This window comes from Rhinoraja longicauda, chromosome 15, assembly GCF_053455715.1.
Source record: "Rhinoraja longicauda isolate Sanriku21f chromosome 15, sRhiLon1.1, whole genome shotgun sequence".
NCBI classification, from domain to species: Eukaryota; Metazoa; Chordata; class Chondrichthyes; order Rajiformes; family Arhynchobatidae; genus Rhinoraja; species Rhinoraja longicauda.
In genome coordinates, this window is record NC_135967.1 from 47609082 (window position 1) to 47634589 (window position 25508).

Below are 25508 nucleotides of genomic sequence, written 5' to 3' on the forward strand. Positions count from 1 at the left end.
ACTGGTGCACAAGGACACCGAGGTCTCGTTGCACTTCCCCTTTACCTAATCTGACACCATTGAGATAATAATCTGCCTCCTTGTTTTTGCCGCCAAAGTGGATAACCTCACACTTATCTACAGTATACTGCATCTGCCATGCATCTGCCCACTCACTCAACCTGTCCAAGTCACCCTGCAATCTCCTAACATCCTCTTCGCAGTTCACACTGCCACCCAGCTTTGTGTCATCTGCAAACTTGCTAGTGTTACTTCTAATTCCATCATCCAAATCATTTATATTGTAAATAGTTATATTGTAAATAATAACCTGGCCTTGCGGCACTCCACTCTCCATTGCCTACCATTCTGAAAAGGACCTGTTTATTCCTACTCTTTGCTTCCTGTCTGCCAACCAATTCTCTATCCATGTCAATACCCTACCCCCAATACCATGTGCTCTAATTTTGCTTACCAACCTCCCGTGTGGGACCTTATCAAAGGCTTTCTGAAAGTCTGGATACACTTTATCCACTGGCTCTCCTTCATCAAAAAATTCCAGAAGATCAGTCAAGCATGATTTCCCCTTCATAAATCCATGCTGACTTGGACCAATTCTTTTTCTGCTATCCAAATGTGTCATTATTACCTCTTTAATAATTGACTCCAGCATCTTCCCTACCACCGATGTCAGACTAACTGGTCTATAATTCCCCGCTATCAGGCTTCTTCTGAACAGTCCTTCCAGAAGCCAGGGTACTATCCGATTCATCTTTATCCTTTCGTGGACATTGGGCTTTATTAATGGAATTGATGCGCCACTTGGCCGGGAACTATATTCTGTCTTCTGTACATCTAATGCATTTGAGTTTGACTTGATTGTATTTATTTACAGTATTATCTGATCTGATTGGATAGTGTGCAACACAAAGGTTTTCATAGTGTCTCGGTACACATGACAATAATAAATCTAAACAGGCAGGGAATGGAAGAATTAGACCATGTGCAGGCAGATTGATGTTTATAGTGGCATCACGGTTGGCATAAACATCATGGGCTGAATGGCCATTTCCTGTGCTGAATGTTTTTCTGTTCTATGTACATATGGACAGGGGGAGATGAGGAATTGCTCTTGTAATAACTATTTATATACTGGGCCATTTTTAACCTTTGACAACAGCTGGCGTAATTCCACCAGTAGGTGATTCAGCAAGAAATAGCTGCTGTGTGCAAGGTGGGATTGCCTGCAGAAAGTAATACATTGCCTGTGTTGTAACATAGATACTGCTTTAATGAAAGTGCTGCTTGAACAAGGAACAATAGATATATTGCCTTAATGATGTGGATGAAGTGAATCATTTTTGGCCTTGTCTCTGTGGGTTTGTCATAAGTGTGACTTACCTTTTTTTATGTAAGAAAAGTATGTTTTATGTAAGAAAACCTCCCTTCTATTGACTCCATTTATACCTCAGGCTGCCTCAGCAAGGCCAGCAGCATAATCAAGGTCAGGTTGCACCCTGGCCACTCCCTCTTCTCCCCTCTCCCATCAGACAAAAGGTATAGAAGTGTGAAAAGGCACACCTTCAGATCCAGGGAAAGTTTCTTCCCAGTTGTTATCAGGCAACTGAATCATCCTACCACAACAAGGAGAGCGCTGCTGAACTACTATCTACCTCATTGGTGACCCTCAGACTATCCTTGATCGGACTTTGTTGGCTTAATCTTGCACGAAACATTATTCCCTTATCATGTATCTATACACTAATGGCTCGATTGTAATCATGTATTGTCTTTCATGTATCCCTGGAGTCAGGGGATATGGGGAGAAGGCAGGAACGGGGTACTGATTGTGCATGATCAGCCATGATCACGGTGAATGGTTGTGCTGGCTCGAAGGGCCGAAAGGCTTACTCCTGCACCTATTATCTATTGCCTTTCTGCTGACAGGAATAGCACGCAACAAAAGCTTTTCACTGTACTTTCTAGAGAGAGTTAGATTTAACTTAGGGCTAAAGGAATCGAGGGATATGGGGAAAAAGCAGGAACGGGGTACTGATTTTGGATGATCAGCATGATCATATTGAATGGCGGTGCTGGGGCTCGAAGGGCCGAATTGCCTAATCCTGCACCTATTTTCTATGTTTCTACCTCGGTACATGTGACAATAAACTAAACTGAAAGTTCGAGAAAATTATTTTGAAAATGTGGAATTACGTATCCTATAGAATGCGAAGGTTCATATGGAATGGAAAATTTTGATTGGCAAAGTCTAGTCTACTCCTGCACTTATTATCTATGTATCTTTGTAAGTCTTTTGTGTGGTAAATTTTCTAAATTAGCCAGAGTACTACTTTTCAGTATGCTGCATTGATTGTATTGTATTACCGTGTTTTGTCTGTAAGTTGATTTGCCCAGTTATTGTGCACAATGGAATCTATTCCTTTATTAGGGAGCTAAATACCAATTGCAATAATACGTGGATTAATGTGCACACGATCACTTCTGTTATTGTAAGACTTCACAAAAACACTTGAGATTTTATTCATGTCCATGACATATTCCTCATTATAAATCCATTAATATTCTGATTGTATTTCACTCTAGGAAACCTATCAGGTGGAAGAATCTGCAACGATTCCCAACAGGTTGGAATCACAGAGTGAATATATTGTTTCTGCGCATTCAACTCATAGTGGTGACAACTTGGAAACTATGAAGAAGAAGATTGCCGTCCAAGATGAGATGTTAAAGAAACTAATCACTCTGGAGATTAAACTGACTGAACTAGAAAAAATTTTGATCTCCAAATATGGGAATAAAACACCGGGATCCTGTTAACTATTCTATCCATTTGATGATACAAAGTGCTACATTACTGAGGTTATGCTAACCTGTACAGAAGGGGAATAAAGTAGCAACAAGGCAAAAAAGTTGTGTACTCTGGATTCAATGCAGCACCGTACATAACCATTTTAATGCTTTTGATATTTAAGAGAATCTGATTGTTTTATGGATACAAGAGAAGATCTGCAATTGGTGTTAGGTTTCAAATCTATAACTAAAACAATAGAAAAAGGAATGAAAAATGATATTCAATCCAGGAAATACATTGGAAAATATAAGGGCAATGTGTTATTAATTATTAAGCAATGTGATATTACACTGCAAATTCATGTGTTGTGTTAACTTACCTTTGGAGGCTCTTAAAAGCTAAAGTTTCCGTTTTTATAGCCATTTACTATTGAGACTTTTTTGGTGATTGTGGCATCAGTGTAAAGAGTTGCGTTGATGGCTGAGAGTGCTGTGTGCTTCAATTTTTGCTAGTTTCTTTTTTTGCAATGTCAATTTTCATAGGTTTAGAGCCAAGTCGATTTTTGGGAGAGTTCTCCATCTGAGCTGGAGAACACCAAATAGAAAAGGGATAAGAATTAGTATTTAAGGATACAGAAGGGCTTGGGGGATAGCTGGTAACAGAAGGAAGTATGAAACTCTGGAGAATGTTGGAACAAAGCACTCACAACTTGCTCTGGTATTTAAGTGGACTTTTTAATCCGATTTGCACCTCACATTTATTTATTCAACTTTCTCTTCCATATTAATTGATGGTTCAATGGTACTTTATTGTGACATGTACCTAGGTAGTGAAATTCCTTTATGTAGACAATTCAGTAAAAATCTTACTGCACATAAGCACAATCATACTTAAGTACAAGAGTGTAAGAATATATTACAATAGACAATAGACAATAGGTGCAGGAGTAGGCCATTCAGCCCTTCGAGCCAGCACCGCCATTCAATGCGATCATGGCTGATCACTCTCAATCAGTACCCCGTTCCTGCCTTCTCCCCATACCCCCTCACTCCGCTATCCTTAAGAGCTCTATCCAGCTCTCTCTTGAAAGCATCCAACGAACTGGCCTCCACTGCCTTCTGAGGCAGAGAATTCCACACCTTCACCACTCTGACTGAAAAAGTTCTTCCTCATCTCCGTTTTAAATGGCCTACCCCTTATTCTTAAACTGTGGCCCCTTGTTCTGGACTCCCCCAACATTGGGAACATGTTTCCTGCCTCTAATGTGTCCAATCCCCTAATTATCTTATATGTTTCAATAAGATCCCCCCTCATCCTTCTAAATTCCAGTGTATACAAGCCTAATTGCTCCAGCCTTTCAACATACGACAGTCCCGCCATTCCGGGAATCAACCTAGTGAACCTACGCTGCACGCCCTCAATAGCAAGAATATCCTTGCTCAAATTTGGAGACCAAAACTGCACACAGTACTCCAGGTGCGGTCTCACCAGGGCCCGGTACAACTGTAGAAGGACCTCTTTGCTCCTATACTCAACTCCTCTTGTTACGAAGGCCAACATTCCATTGGCTTTCTTCACTGCCTGCTGTACCTGCATGCTTCCTTTCAGTGACTGATGCACTAGGACACCCAGATCTCGTTGTACGTCCCCTTTTCCTAACTCAACACCATTCAGATAATACTCTGCCTTCCTATTCTTACCACCAAAGTGGATAACCTCACACTTATCCACATTAAACTGCATCAGCCATGCATCCGCCCACTCACACAACCTGTCCAAGTCACCCTGCAACCTCATAGCATCTTCCTCACAGTTCACACAACCACCCAGCTTTGTATCATCTGCAAATTTGCTAATGGTACTTTTAATCCCTTCATCCAAGTCATTAATGTATATTGTAAATAGCTGCGGTCCCGGCACCGAGCCTTGCGGTATCCCACTAGTTACTGCCTGCCATTCTGAAAGGGACCCATTTATTCCCACTCTTTGCTTTCTGTCTGTTAACCAATTTTCTATCCATGTCAGATTCATTGTGATCATGGCTGATCATCCACAATCAGTAACCTGTGCCTGCCTTCTCCCCATATCCCTTGAATCCACTAGCCCCTAGAGCTCTATCTAACTCTCTTTTAAATTCATCCAGTGAATTGACCTCCACTGCCTTCTGTGGCAAAGAATTCCACAAATTCACAACACTCTGGGTGAAAAAGTTTATTCTCACCTCAGTTTTAAATGGCTTCCCCTTTATTCTTAGACTGTGGCCCTGGTTCTGGACTCCCCCAACATTGGGAACATTTTCCCTACACAGTAAATAAAATGTAATTTTTCCTTTTAGCAAGACATTACAGTTTCACTTCCTCCTCTAGATGCAGTCTATAGCTCAAGAAAAAAGACACAAAGTGCTGGAGTCAGGCAGCATTTCTGGGGAACACGGATAGGCAATGTTTTGGGTCAGGACTATTTCAGACTTAAAGGTCCTGACCTGAAACGTCACCTATCCATGTTCTCTGGAGGGCCTGATCCGCTGAGTTACTCCAGTACTTTGTGTCTTTTTTTAAAAACCAGTTCCTTGTTTTTCCTTTTATATATACCTTTGTCATCTGTGTGGAAGAAATGTTCTAACCCAGACTGATCTAATTAACCATCCCTGCACACATTGTAACAGTAAACTAGATGTCCTTTCACTTGAGACCAATTGATGAAGAACAACAGTGCTAGCCACGAAATGTCTTGTGGATGAAAGCCCTTGAAGTGTTGTCCTTCCCCAAAAAGCCTTTGTGTTGGTCGCATCTAGCTTCAGTGCATCCCTCAGCACATACTAAAGCAGCCTGAAATGTGTCAAAGTCAGCAGCATTCCCTATAGGACATCCTGTTGTGTTGGAAGACCAAAGTGCCTTTCTCTTCGCTGTCCCTAGGGCAGCATGCATTGGGATTGAAGCCCCAACTGTGCAGAAAGGACAGAAAGGATCTAACAGGGAGTGCCCCTCTCTCACCAGCCAAGAGCACTCTGATTTGCTGAGAGTCTGGAACCTGGTTGCTGTCAACCGGACCCCCCCCCTCGGCTGGTGGAGGGCGGTGGCCCAGGCGTGAAAGCGGCCGGCCCTTGTCCACACCCTGCACTTCCACGCCCTGGTCCACCGTCCGGACACTAAGTGGCGGTCGGTGTTGCCTTCCGGTCGCGAGGAGGCCCCGCGGTGGGGGTCCCTCTACGCAGGGATTCTGCCCCTCTCCATCGGGGACCTGGGGTGGAGGGTATTGCACCAAGGAGTCCCTACAACCTGTTCCTCGCGCGGTTCACAGACTCGCCAGCCGCCTGCTACTTTTGCGGGTTGGAAGAGTGTGTACCACGTGTACATGGAGTGTGTGAGGTTGCAGCCTCTGTTCCAATATCTAAAGGGGCTGCTCCTTGCTTTTTGGTTGCACCTTTCACCCACCATCCTCATCTTTGGACACCCTGTGCGTAGGGGAGAGGGTAGGGCCGAAGATGTCCTGGTTAGGTTGCTCCTGGGCCTGGCCAAGCTGGCCATCCGCGACTCACGGCGCCAGGCAGAAGAGAGCTCTGCCCGAGCCAGCTGCCTACCCGTTTTCCGGGGTTACATCTGCGCCCGGGTGGTGTTGGAGAGGGACTACACGCTGTCCACGGGCACCCTGGAGGATTTCCAGGACCACTGGGCACCGCGGGGGATTGGATGTATCCTGGATGGGGATTGTAATATAATTGTATAATAGTTTCATTTGGTATATTTGTTTGTATAGTATTCTGGTGGTGGGTTCTGTTTTGGTTTTATTGTATTGTATATATTATTTTAATATTTGAATAAATATTTTTGATTTTTTTAAAAAAGAGCACTCTGATCCTGTAAAATGAAATTGCAGAGAGTTGTGGATGTAGCCCAGATCACCATTGACTCCATCTCCATGACATTTGCAGACACAGTCCAGTTGAGAAGTTATTGCTGTAGAGGTGCTTGTGGTACCTAGTTCCCGATTCTCCTTTGCTTCCTGGAAAGCAAGGGTGATGGGGACCTCAGCAAGAAGATTATTGCTAGCCTTTGCCCACACACCTGTCAATCACCCCCCACCCCACCTGCAATCATCCACTACCACTTTAGCCAGGCCCCACTTGTCTTTTCCAGTTTTCTTCCCCCCAAGGACAATCAGTCTGAAGAAGGGTTCTAACCCAAGTTGTCATCTGTCCGCGTCCTCCAGAGATGCTGAGTGACCCACAAACTCCAGCACTTTGTGTCATTTTTGCTCGACTCCAGCAACTGCAGTCCCTTGTGTCTTCTCCCACCGCATCCTCCAATCCTAGTTTCCTCTTCCCCACCCACCCGATGTTACTTGCCTGTGCGGTGACCATCGTCCCATCAGAACCTGTGCTGGACAACCGTCCGATCAGAGACTGTGTTTGAACATCGAACAGTACAGCACAGGAGCAGGCCCTTCGGCCCAGGATGTCTGTGCCGAACATGATGCCAAGATCAACTCTTTTCTGCCTGCTCATGATCCATATTTCTCCTGTGTCCATGTGCCTATCCGGAAGCCTCTTAAATGCCACTATCGTTTCTACCTCCACCACCACCACCCCTGGCAGGCATTTCAGGCACTCGCCAACCTCTTGTGCGAAACAAAACTTGCCCAGCACATCTTTAAGCTTTGCCGCTCTTACCTTAAAACTATGCTTTCTCGTCTTTGATTCGGCCACCGCCCGCATCGGGGCCTGCAGAGCAGCGGCCGCCCTCTCGGGGCCTCCAACCGACCATCGCCCTCGCAGTTGCATCTTTTCCCGCGCTCTACCCTGGCTTCGCTGCTGCCTGTTTCCGCGGGCACCGCCGCCCCTCGCGCCCCGACCGTTGCCCCGCTCGCGCCCCGACCGTTGCCCCCCTCGCGCCCCGACCGTTGCCCCGCTCGCGCCCCGACCGTTGCGCCCCGACCGTTGCCCCCCTCGCGCCCCGACCGTTGCCCCCCTCGCGCCCCGACCGTTGCCCCCCTCGCGCCCCGACCGTTGCCCCCCTCGCGCCCCGACCGTTGCCCCCCTCGCGCCCCGACCGTTGCCCCCCTCGCTCACTGCCCGCACCAGCTAAAACCGCAGGCATCTGCAAACAATCGGGGACCCGGTCGCCTTGAAAAAGATTAGACAATGTTAGAACTCGCACAATCTTCGACATGGAGTTACAACTTGAATTCGCTCTTGATGATCCCCCCCCCCAAAAAAAGCACAGGATCTACACGAGCCGAAATCCCACTTCACTTCCAGTAATCCTCACTTCAAATAATCCCACTTCAAGTCGCATTCTCGGATAATGTTAAGGTGACATCAGAGATTGTAATGTGAGGATAAAATAGTTTTAATATCTGCACTGAAGATTATATGGATTGTCGAAGTGGACACAGAGAAAATGTGAATTATGATCCATCCTGGAACCTAATTCAGGTTGATGGGTGAATCTTTGCTGCTGCATTTTCTTTTTGAGGTAAGGAGATCAAAACTGTTGACAGTAATCTTGGTGCAGTTTCACGAAGATCTGATATAATTAAGAATGTTTTATTGTCATATGTCCTAACACAGAACTATGAAATTCTTACTTGCTGTTATAGTAACAGCCGGAATTACCTCCTCTGGCAGGGCACCACCCTTTGTGAAAAGTTGCCTCTCAGGTTCCTATTCAATCTTGCTCATCTCACATTACACATGTCCCATTGTTTTTAAGGGAGTGTAGTGTACCCTCAGCAGGTTAATTCCTGGGAGGATTCCGGGACTAACATGTGATGAAAGAATGGATCGACTGGGCTTGTATTCACTTTAATTTAGAAGGATGAGAGGGGATCTTATAGAAACACACAAAATTCTTAAGGGATTGGACAGGGTAGATGCCGGAATTACCTCCTCTGGCAGGGCACCACCCTTTGTGAAAAGTTGCCTCTCAGGTTCCTATTCAATCTTGCTCATCTCACATTACACATGTCCCATTGTTTTTAAGGGAGTGTAGTGTACCCTCAGCAGGTTAATTCCTGGGAGGATTCCGGGACTAACATGTGATGAAAGAATGGATCGACTGGGCTTGTATTCACTTTAATTTAGAAGGATGAGAGGGGATCTTATAGAAACACACAAAATTCTTAAGGGATTGGACAGGGTAGATGCAAGAAAAATGTTCCCGATGTTGGGGGAGACCAGAACCAAGGGTCACAGTTTAAGAATAAGGGGTAGGCCATTTAGGACTGAGATGCGGAATAAAAATTTCACCCAGAGAGTTGTGAATCTGTGGAATTCTGCTCCACAGAATGCAGTGGAGGCCAATTCACTAGATGTTTTCAAGAGAGAGTTAGATTTAGCTCTTCAGGCTAATGGAATCAAGGGATATGGGGAAAAAGCAGGAACGGGGTACTGATTTTGGATGATCAGCCATGATTATATTGAGTGGCGGTGCTGGCTCGAAGGGCTGAAAGGCCTACTCCTGCACATATTTTCTATGTTTCTTTGTTACAGCATCTGGAGTGTACTATTGTAATATGGTTGATATTTTCTTTGCCGTGAATTGCTGTGTGATGTGGCATTGTATTTATGGGATGTTGCTGTTTGTGATTGATATATTCCTTGAATTCTGAATGATGTTCAGTCTATTAAACAGTCTTCTCATAGTTTATGAGCTGTCGAGTCATGTAGCATGGAAAAAGACTCCTCTGCCCAACCTGTCCATGCTGATCAAGATGCCTCATCTAAACTAGTCCCATTTGTCTGCCTTTGGCCCATATTCTTCCACACCTTTCATATCCATGTACCTGTCCAAGTGTTTTTGAAATGCTGTTATAGTGACAGCCGGAATTACCTCCTCTGGCAGGGCCCCACCCTTTGTGAAAAGTTGCCTCTCAGGTTCCTATTCAATCTTGCTCATCTCACATTACACATGTCCCATTGTTTTTGATTCCTCTGCTCAGGATAAATGACTGTTCATTCATCCTATTTCCCATCATGATTTTATACACTTCTATAAGATCACACCTCAGCCTCCTGTGATTCCAGGAATAAAGTCCTAGCTCTTGCCCAACCTCAACCTGTAGCCCAGCCCCTCAAGTCCTGGCAATGACCTCGTAAAAGCTATGTCTCAACTCTCATTCGTATTTCCCTATGACAAGGAGGCCATATGCTTGTTACGTTTGAGCTAACTCTTAAAGTATTCCCATTGTACCAACTTATTTTGTGCAATTCTCTCACACAAACCTATTAATTACCCTGATCCTCTTGCCACCGATTACTTGAAGTGCATTTTACAGTATCCAGTTAACTTAAGAACAAGCGTAATCTTGGTGGAAATTGCAAGACCCAGGGAAACTCATGAGGTTGTGGGGAGAATCTCTAAACTGCAGGCAGCATCAGAGAATTGAGCCCTGGTTGCCGGGGGACCTGTGAGACTACCTGCGCATTCCAAAATAAAGTTTTATGGATCACTTTGCACGTCTCCAAACTGCAGACACTGCTTTTATTATATCATTAAATGCGAATGGCATGTTTCAGGGTGTGAATTCACAAAATGGGTTGGGCCATTAGCATATATTGGAACATATTGACAAGTACACGATTCATGGAAGTTGGAAGGTAAACACACCCTAACTTGATTATCTGATCTTGGCTGGCACAAATTACTTATGTTTTCACGGGAGAGTATGACGAAGATATACTTCTATGAAATTTTACAATGGCATTATTATTTTTCAAAAGGGAACTGGAGTAAAGCTGGTAGAATGATAACAAATATACAGTTGGCTTGGCCACTTTTATTCAAAATATCGCAGCCCATGATGTGAAAGCAAAACATGTTGCCAGATCAAATTAATCTCTCCATTTCCTGCATATCCACTTGCATATCTAAGAGCCCCTTAAACGCCACTATCGTATCTACTTGTACTGCCATCCAGGCACCTACCACTCTGTGTAAAAATAAAAGATGCCCTGCACATGTTCTTTAAACTTTCTTTAGATTTAGATTTAGAGATACAGCGCGGAAACAGGCCATTGGGCCCACCGAGTCCGCGCCGCCCAGCGATCCCCGCACATTAACACTATCCTACACACACTAGGGCCAATTTTTACATTTACCCAGTCAATTAACCTACAAACCTGCACGTCTTTAGAGTGTGGGAGGAAACCGATGATCTCGGAGAAAACCCACGCAGGTCACGGGGAGAACGTACAAACTCCGTACTTTCCCCCTCTGACTTTAAAGCTATGCCTTCTTGTCAGCCTTTCCACATTGGACAAAGGTTCTGATAGTCTACCCTATCCACACATCTTCTTAAAACTCAGATCTTGTGAATATATGTATTGTATGTATCTGTGATTTCACTGATTTCGGCAAAACGGTGAACCGTAGCGCCACGATTTTTGCACCGCCTTAATCACCACGCGGGCAGCTGCTGGAAAATATATTTTTTAAGTTACAGAGGTTTTAAAGCACTGCCCCCCCCCCCCTGATTTATTGAAGGTTCTATAGGGGGCGCTGCGGTGCGGATTTAGTCTTCAGCGTGTGACGTCACAATGGACAAGCAGCTGCTATTGGGTGTCTACTCTTGACAGAGGTTTTAAGTTTACATTTTTTTATTTCTAAACTTTTTTTTCAAGGTCCTCAGCTTGTGAAGTCACAATGCTTGTGTGAGATGGGTGCTACATTGTTTCGAAAAGCACTTACAGATCGCCGTGAGAAGCACTAAGTAACCGCGAATGTTGCAAGAAAAGCACTAATTGTTTTAAAGTGGTGTTTTTTGTTATTGCAAGTCACTTAACATACACAGATCAGCATGGGGCCCCTATGCTCGTGGGCCACCGGGCCAAGTGTTTCGAAAAAAGCACTTAGAGTGTGTCTGGGGGAGAGAGCGAATGGGGGGGGTCTGAGAATGGGGACTGGGGAGGGGGACAACAGGGGTCGTTGCGGAGGGGGCTTGGTGGTGGGGGAAAGAGGGGTACTGGGAAAAGGGGAGGTCCCCCTTCCCCCATCAACCCCTTCCTCCCCCCTCCATCCCAAATCCCTCCCCCCCTCCTCCCCCTCCCTCCCCAACTCCCTCCCCCTCCCTCCCCACCTCCCTCACCCCTCCCCCCCTAACTCCCCCACTCCCTCCTTCCCTCAATCACTCCCTCCCCTACTCCCTCCGCCCCTCCCTCCACCCATCCCTCTCCCCCTCCTCCCACCCTCCCTCCCCCCTCCTCCCACCCTCCCTCCCCCCCCTCCCGGTTACAATGGAAACCCTACGAGGAAGGGCCCAACGGGGAAAGAGGGGTACTGGGAAAAGGGGAGGTCCCCCTCCCTCCCCCCTTCCCCCCTCCCCTCCCCCCTCCCTCCCCCTCCCCCCTCCCTCCCCTCTCCCTCCCCCCCTCCCCCCCTTCCCCCCTCCCCATCCCCCTCCCGTCCCCCCCTCCCTCCCCCTCCCCTCCCCTCCCCCCTCCACACCTCCCCCTCCCCCTTCCCTCCCCCCCACTCCCCTCCCGGTTACAATGGAAACCCTACGAGGACGGGCCCAACGGGCACACTTGTGCTAGTCTCATCTAAAAGTCTCCTTTGTTATCTTGTTTGTGACTGAACTTCAGCCAAAACGGTACACGATAGCGTAACAATTTTAGGCCCACCTTACTCACCATTGTCACTTTAGTGATAATGCAAGTAGTTTTATTGAAATCGGTGTTATATTTTTTCAGTTATTCACATTTTAAAGTTTAAAAGGAGGGGAAGGGGAGTGGAGGAGGGAGGGGGGAGTGGGGGAGAAGAGAGAGGGTTGAGGAGAGAGCGGAGGGGGGGGGGAAGACAGGGTGCTGCACCAATGCAGGAGAGCTTTGGGCCCAACGGGTCCACTTTGTCTAGTAATTTTATAAATATTTAACACATCTCCCTTCAGCCTCTGATGCTCCAGAGAAAACAATTCAGTTTTATCCCTCTATACTAAACTCCTTCTAATCCAGATGTAGAAAAAGGAACAGCAGACGCTGGTGTACAAAAAAAGACTCAAAGTGCTGGAGTAACGCATAGGCAGCCATAGGACAGCTTTAATGTGAGAGGGGCAAGATTTAATTGGAACTTGGGGGAAAGTTTTTCACTTGAACAAGTACATGAATAGGAAAGTTAAAGTTTGTAGAGTGCCTCCGAGATGGATTCCTAGAGCAGCTTGTAATGGAGCCTACCAGAGGAATGGCAATTCTGGATTTTATGTTGTCCAATGAACCAGATTTGATAAGAGAACTCGAGGTAAAGGAACCGCTTGGAGGTAATGATCATAATATGATTAGTTTTAATCTGCAATTTGAGAGGGAGAAGGTTAAATCGGAAGTGTCAGTGTTGCAGTTGAACAAAGGGGACTATGAAGGCATGAGAGAGGAGCTGGCCAAGGTCGACTGCAAAGGGATCCTAGCAGGAATGACGGTGGAACAGCAATGGCAGGAATTTCTGGGTATAATCCGAAAGAGGCAGGATCATTTCATTCCAAAGAGGAAGAACGATTCTAAGGGGAGTAGGAGGCAACCGTGGCTGACAAGGGAAGTCAGGGATGGAATGAAACTAAAAGAAAAGATGTATAACATAAATAATCGGGGACCCGGTCTGGAAAAGGATTAAACATTGTTAGTACTCGCACAATCTTCGATGTGGAGTTACAATTTAAATTCGCTCTTGATGATGAAGAACAGTTTCATAAAACAAAACACAGGATCTACCCTCTTGTGGAGGGGAGAATTCCATAGACTGATCACCATCCAAACTGGCGGCGTTGCGCAGCAGCTGCGGCTCACCTGCTGTCTGTTTGTCTTTTGTGTTTTTTTTGTTGTTTTTTGCCTTAATTGTAGTGTTTGGATGTGATGTAGAGTTTTTTGTGGTTGTGTACTATGTGTGGGGGGAGGAGGGGAGAACTGTAAAATTGTCTCTTCCGAACGGAGGCCCAACCTTTTTTTTCTGGGTGGTTTCTTCGTTCCTGCTGCGGCCTACCATCGGCCAAACACCTGGAGCTGGCGGCCTTCAGCTGGGACCACTTGGGGTCTGGTTCGCAGAGCCCGCGGACCGGACTTACCATCTGCGGAGCTGGCTGCCTTCGGAGGCTGTGGTGGCGCTGCGAGAGCGGCTGTGACTCGCCTTCGGAGGCTTCGGCCGTGGGCCTCGTGGATGTCGGAAGCTCGCAGGCCCCTGGGTGGGGGCCGACAGCGGGAGTTCCGGCAGCGGCAGCGTCTTCGCCCGCCCCGAATCGCAAGGCTTGGGTCGGCCCACTGTGGACCTTTCACCGTCCGGCGTGGCATGAAATAGGCCACGGGATTTTTCTCTGCCCGGCGGGGGCTTCAATGTCGGGAGCCATGACCACCCCGACGTGCAGCAACAGCGTCTTCGCCCGCCCCGAATCGCGGGGCTTGGGTCGGCCCGCTGCAGACCTTTCACCATCCGGTGCGGTTGGAACGTGGCAACTTCAACAGCCTGACCGCGGGAGAAGACGGCAGGGGAAGAGAAAAGACATTCTGGCCTTCCATCACAGTGAGGAGGTGACTGGAGGAGACTCACTGTGATGGATGTTTCTTTTTTTTGTTTTGTGTTGGTTTGTGATTGTGTGTGTTATTGTTTTTTTTATTGCTCTTATTGTTGGACTGTGGGTAACGGAATTTTGTCCAAAAGACTTGTTTTTTTGGATGACAATAAAGGTTATTCTGATTCTGATCAGTGAAGAAATTTCTCTAAAGATAGACGCAAAATGCTGAAGTAACTCAATGGGACAGGCAGCATCTCTAGATAGAAAGAATAGGTAACGTTTCGGGTTGAGACCCTTCTTCAGATATGTCTCTTCCCTTCAGTCCTCAATAGCCCACCATTTGTGCTCTATGGTCCTTGACTTCCCAACTGGGGAAATGTTCTCCTGCATTCATTGTGCATTCAATTAAGACCTCTTCTTCTAAATTCTAGACAATTCAGGCATAAACTATTCAGCAAATCAGATATCGTAGAACCAACCTCATGAATCTTTGTTGCACTCTCTATTTTTGGGTAAGGAGACCAAAACTGTGCACAATATTCTTGGTGCAGTTTCAACAAAACCCAATATATTTGCAGAAGCTATGTTCTCGCCTGCACTTAATCTCTGATAGTAATGGCCATTTGCTGCCGTAATTTCCTGCTTCATTTCCATTCAACTTTCAATGATGCGTGGAAACACAGCTGTGGTTCTTTGAACATCAATATTTCAAATTGATGAAAAAATATTCTGCCTCTCTGTTTTTGTTCATAAAAGGATGACCTAATTATTTTAACATTATATTCCGCTTGCATGTTCTTGCCCTCTCACTTTGTTAGAGAGTAGAGCTCCATAGTCAGAGAAAATATATTCAATGTAGAAACTGATCAAGAGGCATCTTTCAAACATTTTTCAATTCTGATTCACAGGTAGTAATTGGGTTTGAAATGACAATGTTAACCTATTAAACAAAACTGCCCTCCATTAGACCAGGATATGCAGGCTGCTCCTGGACAGCATGGGTTTGGAAAATGACAAGACATTATCAAATCGAGTCATATTTATTATCATATACAGTGAAGTAGAGGTACAACGAATCTCTTACTTGTACAGCAGCGTGACAGGAATATAGACAAAACAAAAAACATCAGTTATACTTGAATTATAAAAGACAGTGTAAAAAAATAGACTGGGCAAAACAAGACATTAGTGCAAAACAAAGTTAGAAAACAAGTCCATGGCAGTGCAAGAGGAGGTCCTTAGTGTTCTTTGCTGAGGTAGGATTAGGGTTGTGCAGGTTAGTTCAAGAATCTGATGGTTGTAGGAAAGTAGTTGTTCCTGAATCTGGTGGCGTGAGACTTAGAAGCAGTGAGAAGATAGCATTGCCTGGCATGTGAGGATCCTTGATGTTAGAAACATAGAAAATAGGTGCAGGAGTCGGCCATTCGGCCCTTCGAGCCAGCACCGCCATTCAATATGATCATTGCTGATCGTCCAAAATCAGCAGCCTGTTCCTATTTTTTCCCCATATCCCTTGATTCCGTTATAGATGGATGCCATCTTCTTGAAGTAGCTCTTGTAGATGTTTCCAATGGTGGGGGAGGGCTATGCCATTGATAGCTGTGAAAGGTTGAATCCACCTTTCTCTACAGCCGCAGTAGAAGTTCGTGAGTGTATTTGATGATTATGCTGAATCTCTTTTAACATTCTTCATGATTACATCTATGTGCTAGATTTCTTCCTCAATGCATATATGGATATAGATATACTTGTTGATTATCAGGACAGAGCAAATGTGTCATTACAATGTCACAATATGGTTCGGCCAAGTGTAGAGATTCCACATTGAGAAACTGGGAATGTTTAAATTGAAACTCCAAGCTGCGACTACGCTGATGTAAGTGAAGTGCGATAGCCATTGATACTGGGAAACAATGGATAAAAGGTCAACGCATTGGGACCAGGCATTAGAAATGAGATAACATGGAGTGAGGTATTTGCAACATGGGAAACTGGATAAAGGGTGCCCTGTGTCTCCAATCCTGGAAGTAGAAGTACAAAAGTTTTTAGAATTTGCTGGAACAAGCTTCTCCTAACATTAACTGAGTATTCAAGGTTGGACATGTCACTTTAAAATATATTCCCATTATAAAAGTAATTGTGTGGACCGAACAAAGGTGTTTGGCGAAATGGTCAATGTACATGTGCAGGTTGTGCTCTGTAAATGTACATGTACAGGCTGTGATAATAATGCTGAATTATTTCTCAATTTTGCTCAAATAAAATATTCTTGCTCTTGACGTTCTATCACATTATGGAATATTTTACTGCACTACTAAATGGACCGATAAATATGATTGATTATTTAGTGCTTGTGGTAGCACACTTTTAGATTTTGTTCTGGGTCACCCATGTATTTAAATGTGCAAAGCTTGAGCGTCATGAACGATAGATTGCTATTGCTGGGAATTGGCACATAGAATTGGCATATGGAATTGGCACATAGAATTGGCATATGGAATTGGCACATAGAATTGCCACTGAGCAGCCTGTTTTAAAAATCTTTTCCAAACACATTGTAGTTTTCTATCTGATATAAATATCTATGTATAGCAATATTTTGGATGTTTTCAGCATTCTGCTTTGGAGTAAAATTACTGTTGTGAGTGATGCCTGCTATGGAAACATCCAATTTTTCTTTTTTTTGTGCAATGCTTTAATCTGCTCCATAAGATTGATTGTTGCAATAATTCAAAATGATCTCATTGCTTAGGAATGGATTTTGGCCGGTTGACTCTCTCCCATGCCAGTTACAAAACACTTTCTTTCAAAACAATTATGTTTTAACTCTTAACTCAAACTAGTAGCTGTTATTATATTTCTTCTTCGGTTTAATCAAGCATCTGCAGTTCCTTCATACACAATTTTCAATATACTGTCTGGGTACAAAAAACATTAAAATTAGATAGGATATTTTCAAAGAAAGGAAGTCAGTTTGTTCTTTGCTTCAACAAAGAAGAAAGAATGAATGGATAAAATTTTAACAGGTTGATATGGGTAAATCAAGTTTATTGATTCAGTAGTTCTTAAAGCATATTAACCAATTTTCATTGGATGTAGAAGGCATTAGTTCCAATACATTGTGTTATACACTATCACAAAATCAAATTAAACCTGATGTGTTTAATATGTGGTACCATTCACTTGTGCTTTTAAGTTTTTGCAAGAAAAATGCTTTTGATGGATTTCTTAATTCAAAGAATAATTACATTGCAGAAGTAGGCTGTGTGACATTTTAAGTAAATACTGGCTCAGTAGGACAGCATCCAGTTTGCATTTTTCGCATTGCTTGGAAATCCCATCTCCCTTCAAACTAATGATCTAATTCCCTCCTAAAAGGGCAACTTGTCTTCCACTGTAAATTCAGTTAACTTATTCAGTTAATTTGCCGTTTCTTTGTTCTCCATTACATTTCCTGAGGTCCAATGTCCATTTTTGCCTCTCTTTTACTCTTTTACAATGATGTTTTTTAATCCCACTGTATCTTTAAAAGTTATTTTAAAAGGTTCTTAGTGTCATTGAGAGAGACTGGGCTCACCAATGTGATCAAGACCAGGATCAATCAATCTTTAGATATCAGAATATGTGGGCTTTATGCCATAAGTAGCTCTGAAATATAACATCAGTCATGATCTTATTGAATGACATAGCAGTACAAGGGGCTGAATGGTTCAATCCTGCTTCTATTTGTTATTTTCTTATGTTGAACTCTGTAGACTTTTTTGTCTTTGGACATTAGAGATACAGCGCAGAAACAGTCCCTTCGGTGCACCGGGTCCGCGCTGATCAGCCCGTACTCTAGCACTATCCTACATACTCGGGACAATTTACAATTTTGCCAAAGCCAATTAACAACAAACGTCTTTGGAGTGTGGGAGGAAATCAGATCACCCATAGAAAACCAAGGCGATCACAGGGAGAAAGTACAAAGTCTGTACAGACAATGTACTTTGATGTAAAAGTTGACACCCTGATGCTCTTGCATTGAATCCTTCAGTACTTTGAGCTGGGCCATGCATATATACAACCATCAAGGGAATCCATCCATTTACAATCTGTTGAGGATTGTGACATCTGCAAAGACCTTGTTGTATCAATTTTCAATTTAATTGCAGCTGACTCTTTTTTGCTATACAATTCAGCAGTAGGAAGGGCAGCACAGTGACGCAGCAGTAGAGCTGCTGCCTTACAGCGCCACAGACTGGGGTTCGATTCTGACTATTGGTGCTGTCTGTAAGGAGCTTGTATGTTGAACATTCCACCATCAAATCAATGGTATTCTTACAAGAATGGAGGTCCTTTTAAATGTTTAGTGGTGAAATGTTTGGAAATAGTTCTAGCTTGAAATATTTTTTGACTTTCTAAAGATAAAATTTAATTTCTTGGTAATTTCTACTCACTCTATACTCGTGACTGTGTAGCCAGACACCATGCGAACTCCATCTTCAAGTTCGCCGACGACATCACTGTTGTTGGAAGAATTACAGATGATGTGTCAGAGTATAGAAGGGACATTGATCGACTGACCAAATGGTACCAGCATAACGACCTTGCTCTTAATGTTAATAAGACCAAGGAACTGATTGTGGACTTTGGAAGGGGAAGGATGAGGATCCACACTGATGCAATTATAAAGAAAGCCTATAAACACCTCTACTTCCTGAGAAGATTGCAGAGATTTGGTAGTGTAGGAAAATAACTGTAGATGCTGGTACAAATCGAAGGTATCGCAAAATGCTGGAGTAACTCAGCGGGTCAGGCAGCATCTCAGGAGAGAAGGAATGGGTGACGTTTCGGGTCGAGACCCTTCTTCAGAGATTTGGTATGTCAGAGGAGATTCTCCTGAACCTCTACAGGTGTACAGTAGAGAGCATATTGACTGGTTGCATCATGGCCTTGTTTAGCAACTTTAAAGCTCAGGAGCGAAGAAGACTGCAAAAAGTGGTGAACACTGCTCAGTCCATTGCGGGTACTGACCTCCCCACCATCAAATGGATTTACAGGAGTTGCTGCCTCAAAAAAGCAGCCAGCATCATCAGAGACCCACACCACCCTGGCCACACCTTCATTTCACTGCTGCCATTGGGAAGAAAGTTTAGGAGCCTGAAAACTGTAATGTCCAGGTTCAGGAACAGCTTCTTCCTAATAGCCATCAGGCTATGATACACTACAACCTCCAGATAAGATCTGAACTACATAGACTTGGGGGTGTTGGTTTTATCTTCTTTATTGTTATTATTGCTAGTTTGTTGTTTTGTGCGTGTGTGTGTGTGCACACTGCTTGTTAACATGCTAGCAGTTTTTGCAAGAGCAGTTGCAGGTGATCTTGTTTATGTTTTCAGCATCTTGACTGCACACTATCTACTTCCCCAGCCCATTCATAGATTGGTTTAGAAGAGCTGTTGGTTTAAATGATTGAGAAGTTATTGGGTAACCATGTGCATTTAAAGAAAACTCAATAACAAATTCTCAAGTTTTTTTGGTCCAAATCCAAATATCAGGAAATGTTCAAAATAGCAGCAGTTCTGACTTTATGACTTTATAAAGTAAAGGATGACATTACAGGGTTGAGCAAGAAATTAATGCTTCAATTGAAATGGTGAAGAGAATTGCTCCTATCTTAAATCTCTGCAAATTGGGTAAAACGGTGTATTGAAAGCTTACCAGCTCTTTTAGAAATAACACTTGGTCTTTTCTTGGGAGACTGGAGGAACATATTCATTTCAGAAAACAGGATAGGTTATCTTTACAGGTCCTTTTCTTTATCTAACAAGCATTTTGAGGCCTTCATTGCACACTTATCATCTCAACTGTATACTAAAATTGGTCTCAGGTTCCAATTATGTCTCCAGTACAGGGCATGTTTGTATGCAGAAAGATTGCTATAATGCTGAACCAATGCCTTCACTTTGCTCAGAGCCAGTTCAAATCATTGACTGTGGGATCCTATTGTTAAGCACCCTGGTGATGTGCTTTTTGGTTTAAAGCAAAAGGGTGAAACATGGATTTTAGGAAGCAGAAACTTTAATTCTTAAAAAAAGGCAATAATAAAACATAATTACATAGAATAGACAGAATTAGGTTACTCTGTTCAACAGAGCTAATCTAATATTTGCCATTTAAACCAAGCGCAAACAATGGCTTGTGTAGGAAGGAACAGCAGATGCTGGTTTAAACCGAAGATAGACTCAAAATGCTGGATTAACTCAGCGGGACATGCAGCATCTCTGGATAGAAGGAATGGGTGATGTTTTGGGTCGAGACCCTTCTTCAGACTCTCAGGGGAGAAGGAATATAAGGTGTGAAAACGAGTCAAAGGAGGTGGAGATCAAGGAAAATGTAGAATAGATTATTGTTAGCTAGGAGAAGGTAACAACAAAGCAAATAGAAAAATGTAATTGAGGGCAGTCAGACTGGTCAGAGAAATGGGAAGGAGGAAGGGATGGGGAGCAAGGGTTATTTGAAGTTAGAGAAGTCAATATTCGTACCTCTGGGGTGTAAGGTGCCCAAGTGAAATATGAGGTGTTGTTTCTGCAATTTGCCTAGGGCGTCACTCTGACAATGGAGGTCAGAAAGGTCAGTGTGGGAATGAGAGGGGGAGTTAAAGTGTTTAGCAACCGGGAGAATAGGTAGGTTTAGGTGGACTGAGCGGAGGTGTTCAGCGAAACAATCGACGAGCCTGCGCTTGGTCTCGCCAATATATAGGAGTCCACACCTGGACCAGCGGATACAGTAGATGAGGTTGGAGGCGATGCAAGTGAACTTCTGCCTCACCTGAAAAGACTGTTGGGGTCCTTGGACGAAGTCGAGGGAGGGGGGGGGGGATATGCACAGGTGTTGCATCTCCTGTGGTTGCAGGGGAAAGTACCTGGGGAGGGGGAGGTTTGGGTGGGAAGGGACGAGTTAACCAGAGAGTTGCTTGATTGTATTCATATATGATTGGATAGAATGCAAACAAAATCTTTTCACTGTACCTCGGTACATGTGACAATAATAAACTATGCAAAACTGAATATATAGAGTCACTCTCAGTTGCGTTGTTTCATCTCATCTTCGTAGATGTTTCTAGTATAGATTGCCAACAGGCCAGTCGCGTCAGACTTGACTGTGTTAAGCCAATCCAAGCTATTCTTTGTATTTGATATTAAATAAATCTTCATGGTTATTGTCAGTCAAAAGACCATGCATGAATGGTGTTTCGTCTTGTTCTCAAGCACTTACCAACTTTGATCTTTATGTGGTACAATTGTAATACTGCTGTAGTTATATTATCACATAACACGAGTCCATTCAATGGCAGCTTTGTGTAACTGTGACCATAAACATCAAATTTTGCTTATGCAATAATGTTAATGTGTGGAATAATATTTCACCAAACCTCTGCAGTAAAAATTCTGTGATATTTTCTGGTTCAACAAATTGCCGAAAGGCATCCATTGTGACTGGAGAAAGTGGAATTCCTTCATAATTGCATGAACATTTTGGTTACTTTCCTGGACTGCATTTTTATTTTATGTTCCTCTTCTGTTCATTTTTTAGTGTCATTTGTTAATGAGCATGTTTTGACATTTATAAGCAATGTCGTGATATGAGCTTGGTGTGACTGAAAGAAGAGCAAATAGAGATGGTTATTATTTAGAGTTAAGGAGGCTCAAATAGTGGCAAACCTTGTGATCCAGGGATCATTTTAATAAAAGCAGCTGGACCAGAAAAGTTAACTGATATTATTGGATCTTACAAAAGGAAATAAAAGTGGACAGAACATAAAACAAATGTCCAATTCAGTCATGTCAACTGGTATGATTATTGTGATGGAATCCACATTTATAGTTGGACTCCAACAAAGATACTCATTAATTAGCAATTACCCAGGACTTGATTAAATAAGTTAGAAGAGACTTTCAAGAGGCCTTTGTATAAATTATAAAATAAAGTGACATGGCGTAAACAAAAAGCAATCAATGAAACAATCATTTGTAATCAATGTTTAAGTCTTATAACCGGACCTTATAATTCAATTATAGTTAATCTTAAAGGAAGGAAGAAAAAAGTATGTATTTGAGTAGTCACTGTATTTCTCCATCCTCCTCACTAACAGATGAACCTGCTTATGAGTTTTATTTTCTCTCTGCTTTGATAGGCACCTTCTATGTTATAGGGTGAGAGGAGGTTGCTTCTCACTGATTCATATTGTCAGATGGAGCAATAAGCTCACTATATTGGAAGCAAATTGTTTTGCTTAAACGAACAAGCGGTCATGTAATTAATTAAGCTGGGGTCTTAGCTGTAATTTTTACCATTACAATTCTCCACCAATGTATGCAGGGAAGGTGTGCGGGTGGCTGGTGCACCTGAAAAGCAAGGAAACCTTTAATTTTGACTTTAGTGTGAAGAAAGGTAATTTAAGGGCTGGAGGGGAGAGTGAAAGGCATGTAGCTGCGTGGTCGGTAAACATTTGCAAATGTTGACTGCTGACTTTAATTGCAGGTATCCTTTAAATTCCACTGCCTGATTTAACAGGCTTGTATTTAATCAGGTGAGATGCCTGTCTTGATAAGATCGAAGACTATATGAGCAGGTAGTTACCAGTGAACGAGGCTATAAGGTGGGTATTCCAGATTGTGGGGTGTTCAGTTCCTGATTATAGTTGTGTGGTCTTAATATGGTTGGTGAAAGGTAGACAGTTGCTGAGTATTCTAATAGAGGTGAATAGACCAATAGCAATCAGTTGTCATCAAGGGTGAAGAGTTGCATTTAATCAGTAACATATTGATCCAGGAGGAAATATTCTGCTTTTTCTGTACCATAAATCAATTGTACTTGCATTCTGTCCTTCTCATCTTTTCTGGAAATTTGGGAAACCCAGTTATGAATGATTAAAAATAGAATGATTATTAAAATAAATGTATAAAATATATTATTTAAATGTTTGATCTCTTTATCAGGCGATTTTTGATCAACCATCCCTTGTCCTAAAAATGAAACTAGTTAGTGTTACGGTGAGTGGCATTATCATAAGGTCATAAGTGATAGGAACAGAATTCAGCCATTCGGCCCATCAGCTCTACTCCACCATTCAATGATGGCTGATTTATCTCTCCCTCCTAACCCCATTCTCCTGCCTTCTCCCCATAACCCCTGACACCTGTACTAATCAAGATTCTATCTAGCTCGGCCTTAAAAATATCCATTGAATTATATTTCCATATCTATTTTAAATTTAATCCATGACATCTACTTTTTGAGAATTAGGGTTCGTGTCATTGTCGTTAATTAAATATTTCATAATAAGATCTTTTTAAAGTCAAAGTTGAGAAGGATAATTTAATGAATATGTACTTTAGGCTTGACCATTGGTTTGCACTTTGGAAACTTGGTCAGTCTTCTTTACCAAGGATTCACAAGCAAGAATTCTTGATTAATGCTTTTCTCTGGCAAAACTGTACATGAAGAGCTTGTGTCCTTAAGATTGTCCCTGTACTATGACAGGTTCATTAGATGAAAATATTTTCCCTATTTTAAAACTAACTTTGAAAAATATTCTTCAATATAGGAACTTAATATTTATAAATTGAATTGTAACTAGTGCCTACAATTTTGCCATCTCAGCCAAGCCAGTTTGTTTGGAATCATGCTTATTGCTGTATCTTTCTCCTCGGTGCTGCTTTAAGTAAGGACCCCAGTCTGCAGTTGGCTTGGAAGACCTGATGATTTTCTGTGAAAAGAAAAATAGTTCTTTAATTTCTATTTGATTTAAACTCACCATAAATACACAGAATATTCTTGATCCTAATTAATCTGAAAGCAAGTAAAAAGGATTAAATGATGAGGAAATGTTCTGATAGCAGATTAGAGATATACTCCTTCAGTAAGTGTAAGAAAATAACTGCAGATGCTGGTACAAATCGAAGGTATTTATTTCACAAAATGCTGGAGTAACTCAGCAGGTCAGGCAGTATCTCAGGAGAGAAGGAATGGGTGACGTTTCAGGTCGAGACCCTTCTTCAAATACTCCTTCAGTAAAGTCGCTTGTCGAGCAATCAGTTAAAAAAACTGTTGTATGTATGTTTTACAGGAATGCTGAGTTCCAATGATTAGTGTCTGCTTTCTCGCATTGAAAAGTAGATTAGAAAGTACTCAGAAAATGTAATAAACTAATTCACTTGATAGTGACCAGACTCTCAGTTATCAGACTGAGAGTCAGGGGAGAGGCCCAGAGATAAGGAAGGATAAGGTGTGAAAACAAGATCTCAAAAGAGATGTGGTTCAAGAAAATTTCTCTTAACTTCAAGTAACCCATTTATTTTCTAAATGGAGGGAGAATACAGAAATCGGAGGTGCAAAGGGACTCGGGAGTGCTGGTGCAGGTCTCTCAAAAAGTTAATTTGCAAATCAAATCAGTAGTAAGGAAGTTAGATTCAATGCTAGCATTTATACCAAGTGGACTGGAATACAAAAACAGTGATGTAATTAAGGCGCTGGTCAGGCCACATTTGGAGTACTGTGAACAATTTGGGCCCCATATCTGAGGAAGGATGTGCTGGCTCTGGAGGTTTACAAGAATGATTCCAGGAAGGAGTGGGTTAGCGTATGTTGAGTGTTTGACACCACTGGGCCTGTACTCGCTACAGTTTAGAAGGTTGAGGGGTGACCTCATTGAAACTTACAGAATAATGAAAGGCGTAGAGTGGATGTGGCAAAGATATTTCCACTGGTGGGTGAATCTAAGATCAGAGGTCATAGCCTCAGAATTAAAGAGTGCTCTTTTAGAAAGGGGGTGAGGAGGAACTTCTTTAGTCAGAGGGTAGTTAATCTGTGGAACTCATTGGCACAGAGGGATGTGGAGGCCAAGTCAGTGGATATTTTTTAGGCAGATAGACAAATTCTTGATTAGAAGAGTTTTGGGGAGAAATTAGGAAAATGGGATTAGGTGGCAGAAATCAGAGATTGAATGGGGGAGTAGACTCAATGGGTCGAATGGCCTAATTCTACTCCAATAACTTGTGAACTTGTAACCCTTGCTTTCCCTCTCTCTCCATCCCTCCTCAGTTGTCCAACCAGTCTGACTGTCCCCAATTACATTTTATTTCCGTTTGCTTTGTTGTTTCTTCTCCTAGCTAACAATGATCTATTCTACATTTTTCTTTATTCCCATCTCTTTTGAAATCTTATTTTCACACCTTACCTT

At 43.0% G+C, this 25508-nt stretch overlaps 1 protein-coding gene across 1 annotated transcript in view; it reads right to left on the reverse strand.

Annotated features, from left to right (window-relative positions):
* Positions 1-20388: 20388 nt before the first annotated feature.
* The window catches only part of LOC144600709 (sodium- and chloride-dependent neutral and basic amino acid transporter B(0+)-like), a 40690-nt gene continuing 35570 nt past the window's right edge, over positions 20389-25508 (reverse strand). Inside the window, exon 14 of the mRNA XM_078412619.1 lies at positions 20389-24035. Coding sequence (XP_078268745.1) covers positions 23910-24035 — 126 coding nt within the window. The 3' untranslated portion in view covers positions 20389-23909. The remainder of the gene's footprint in view (positions 24036-25508) is intronic.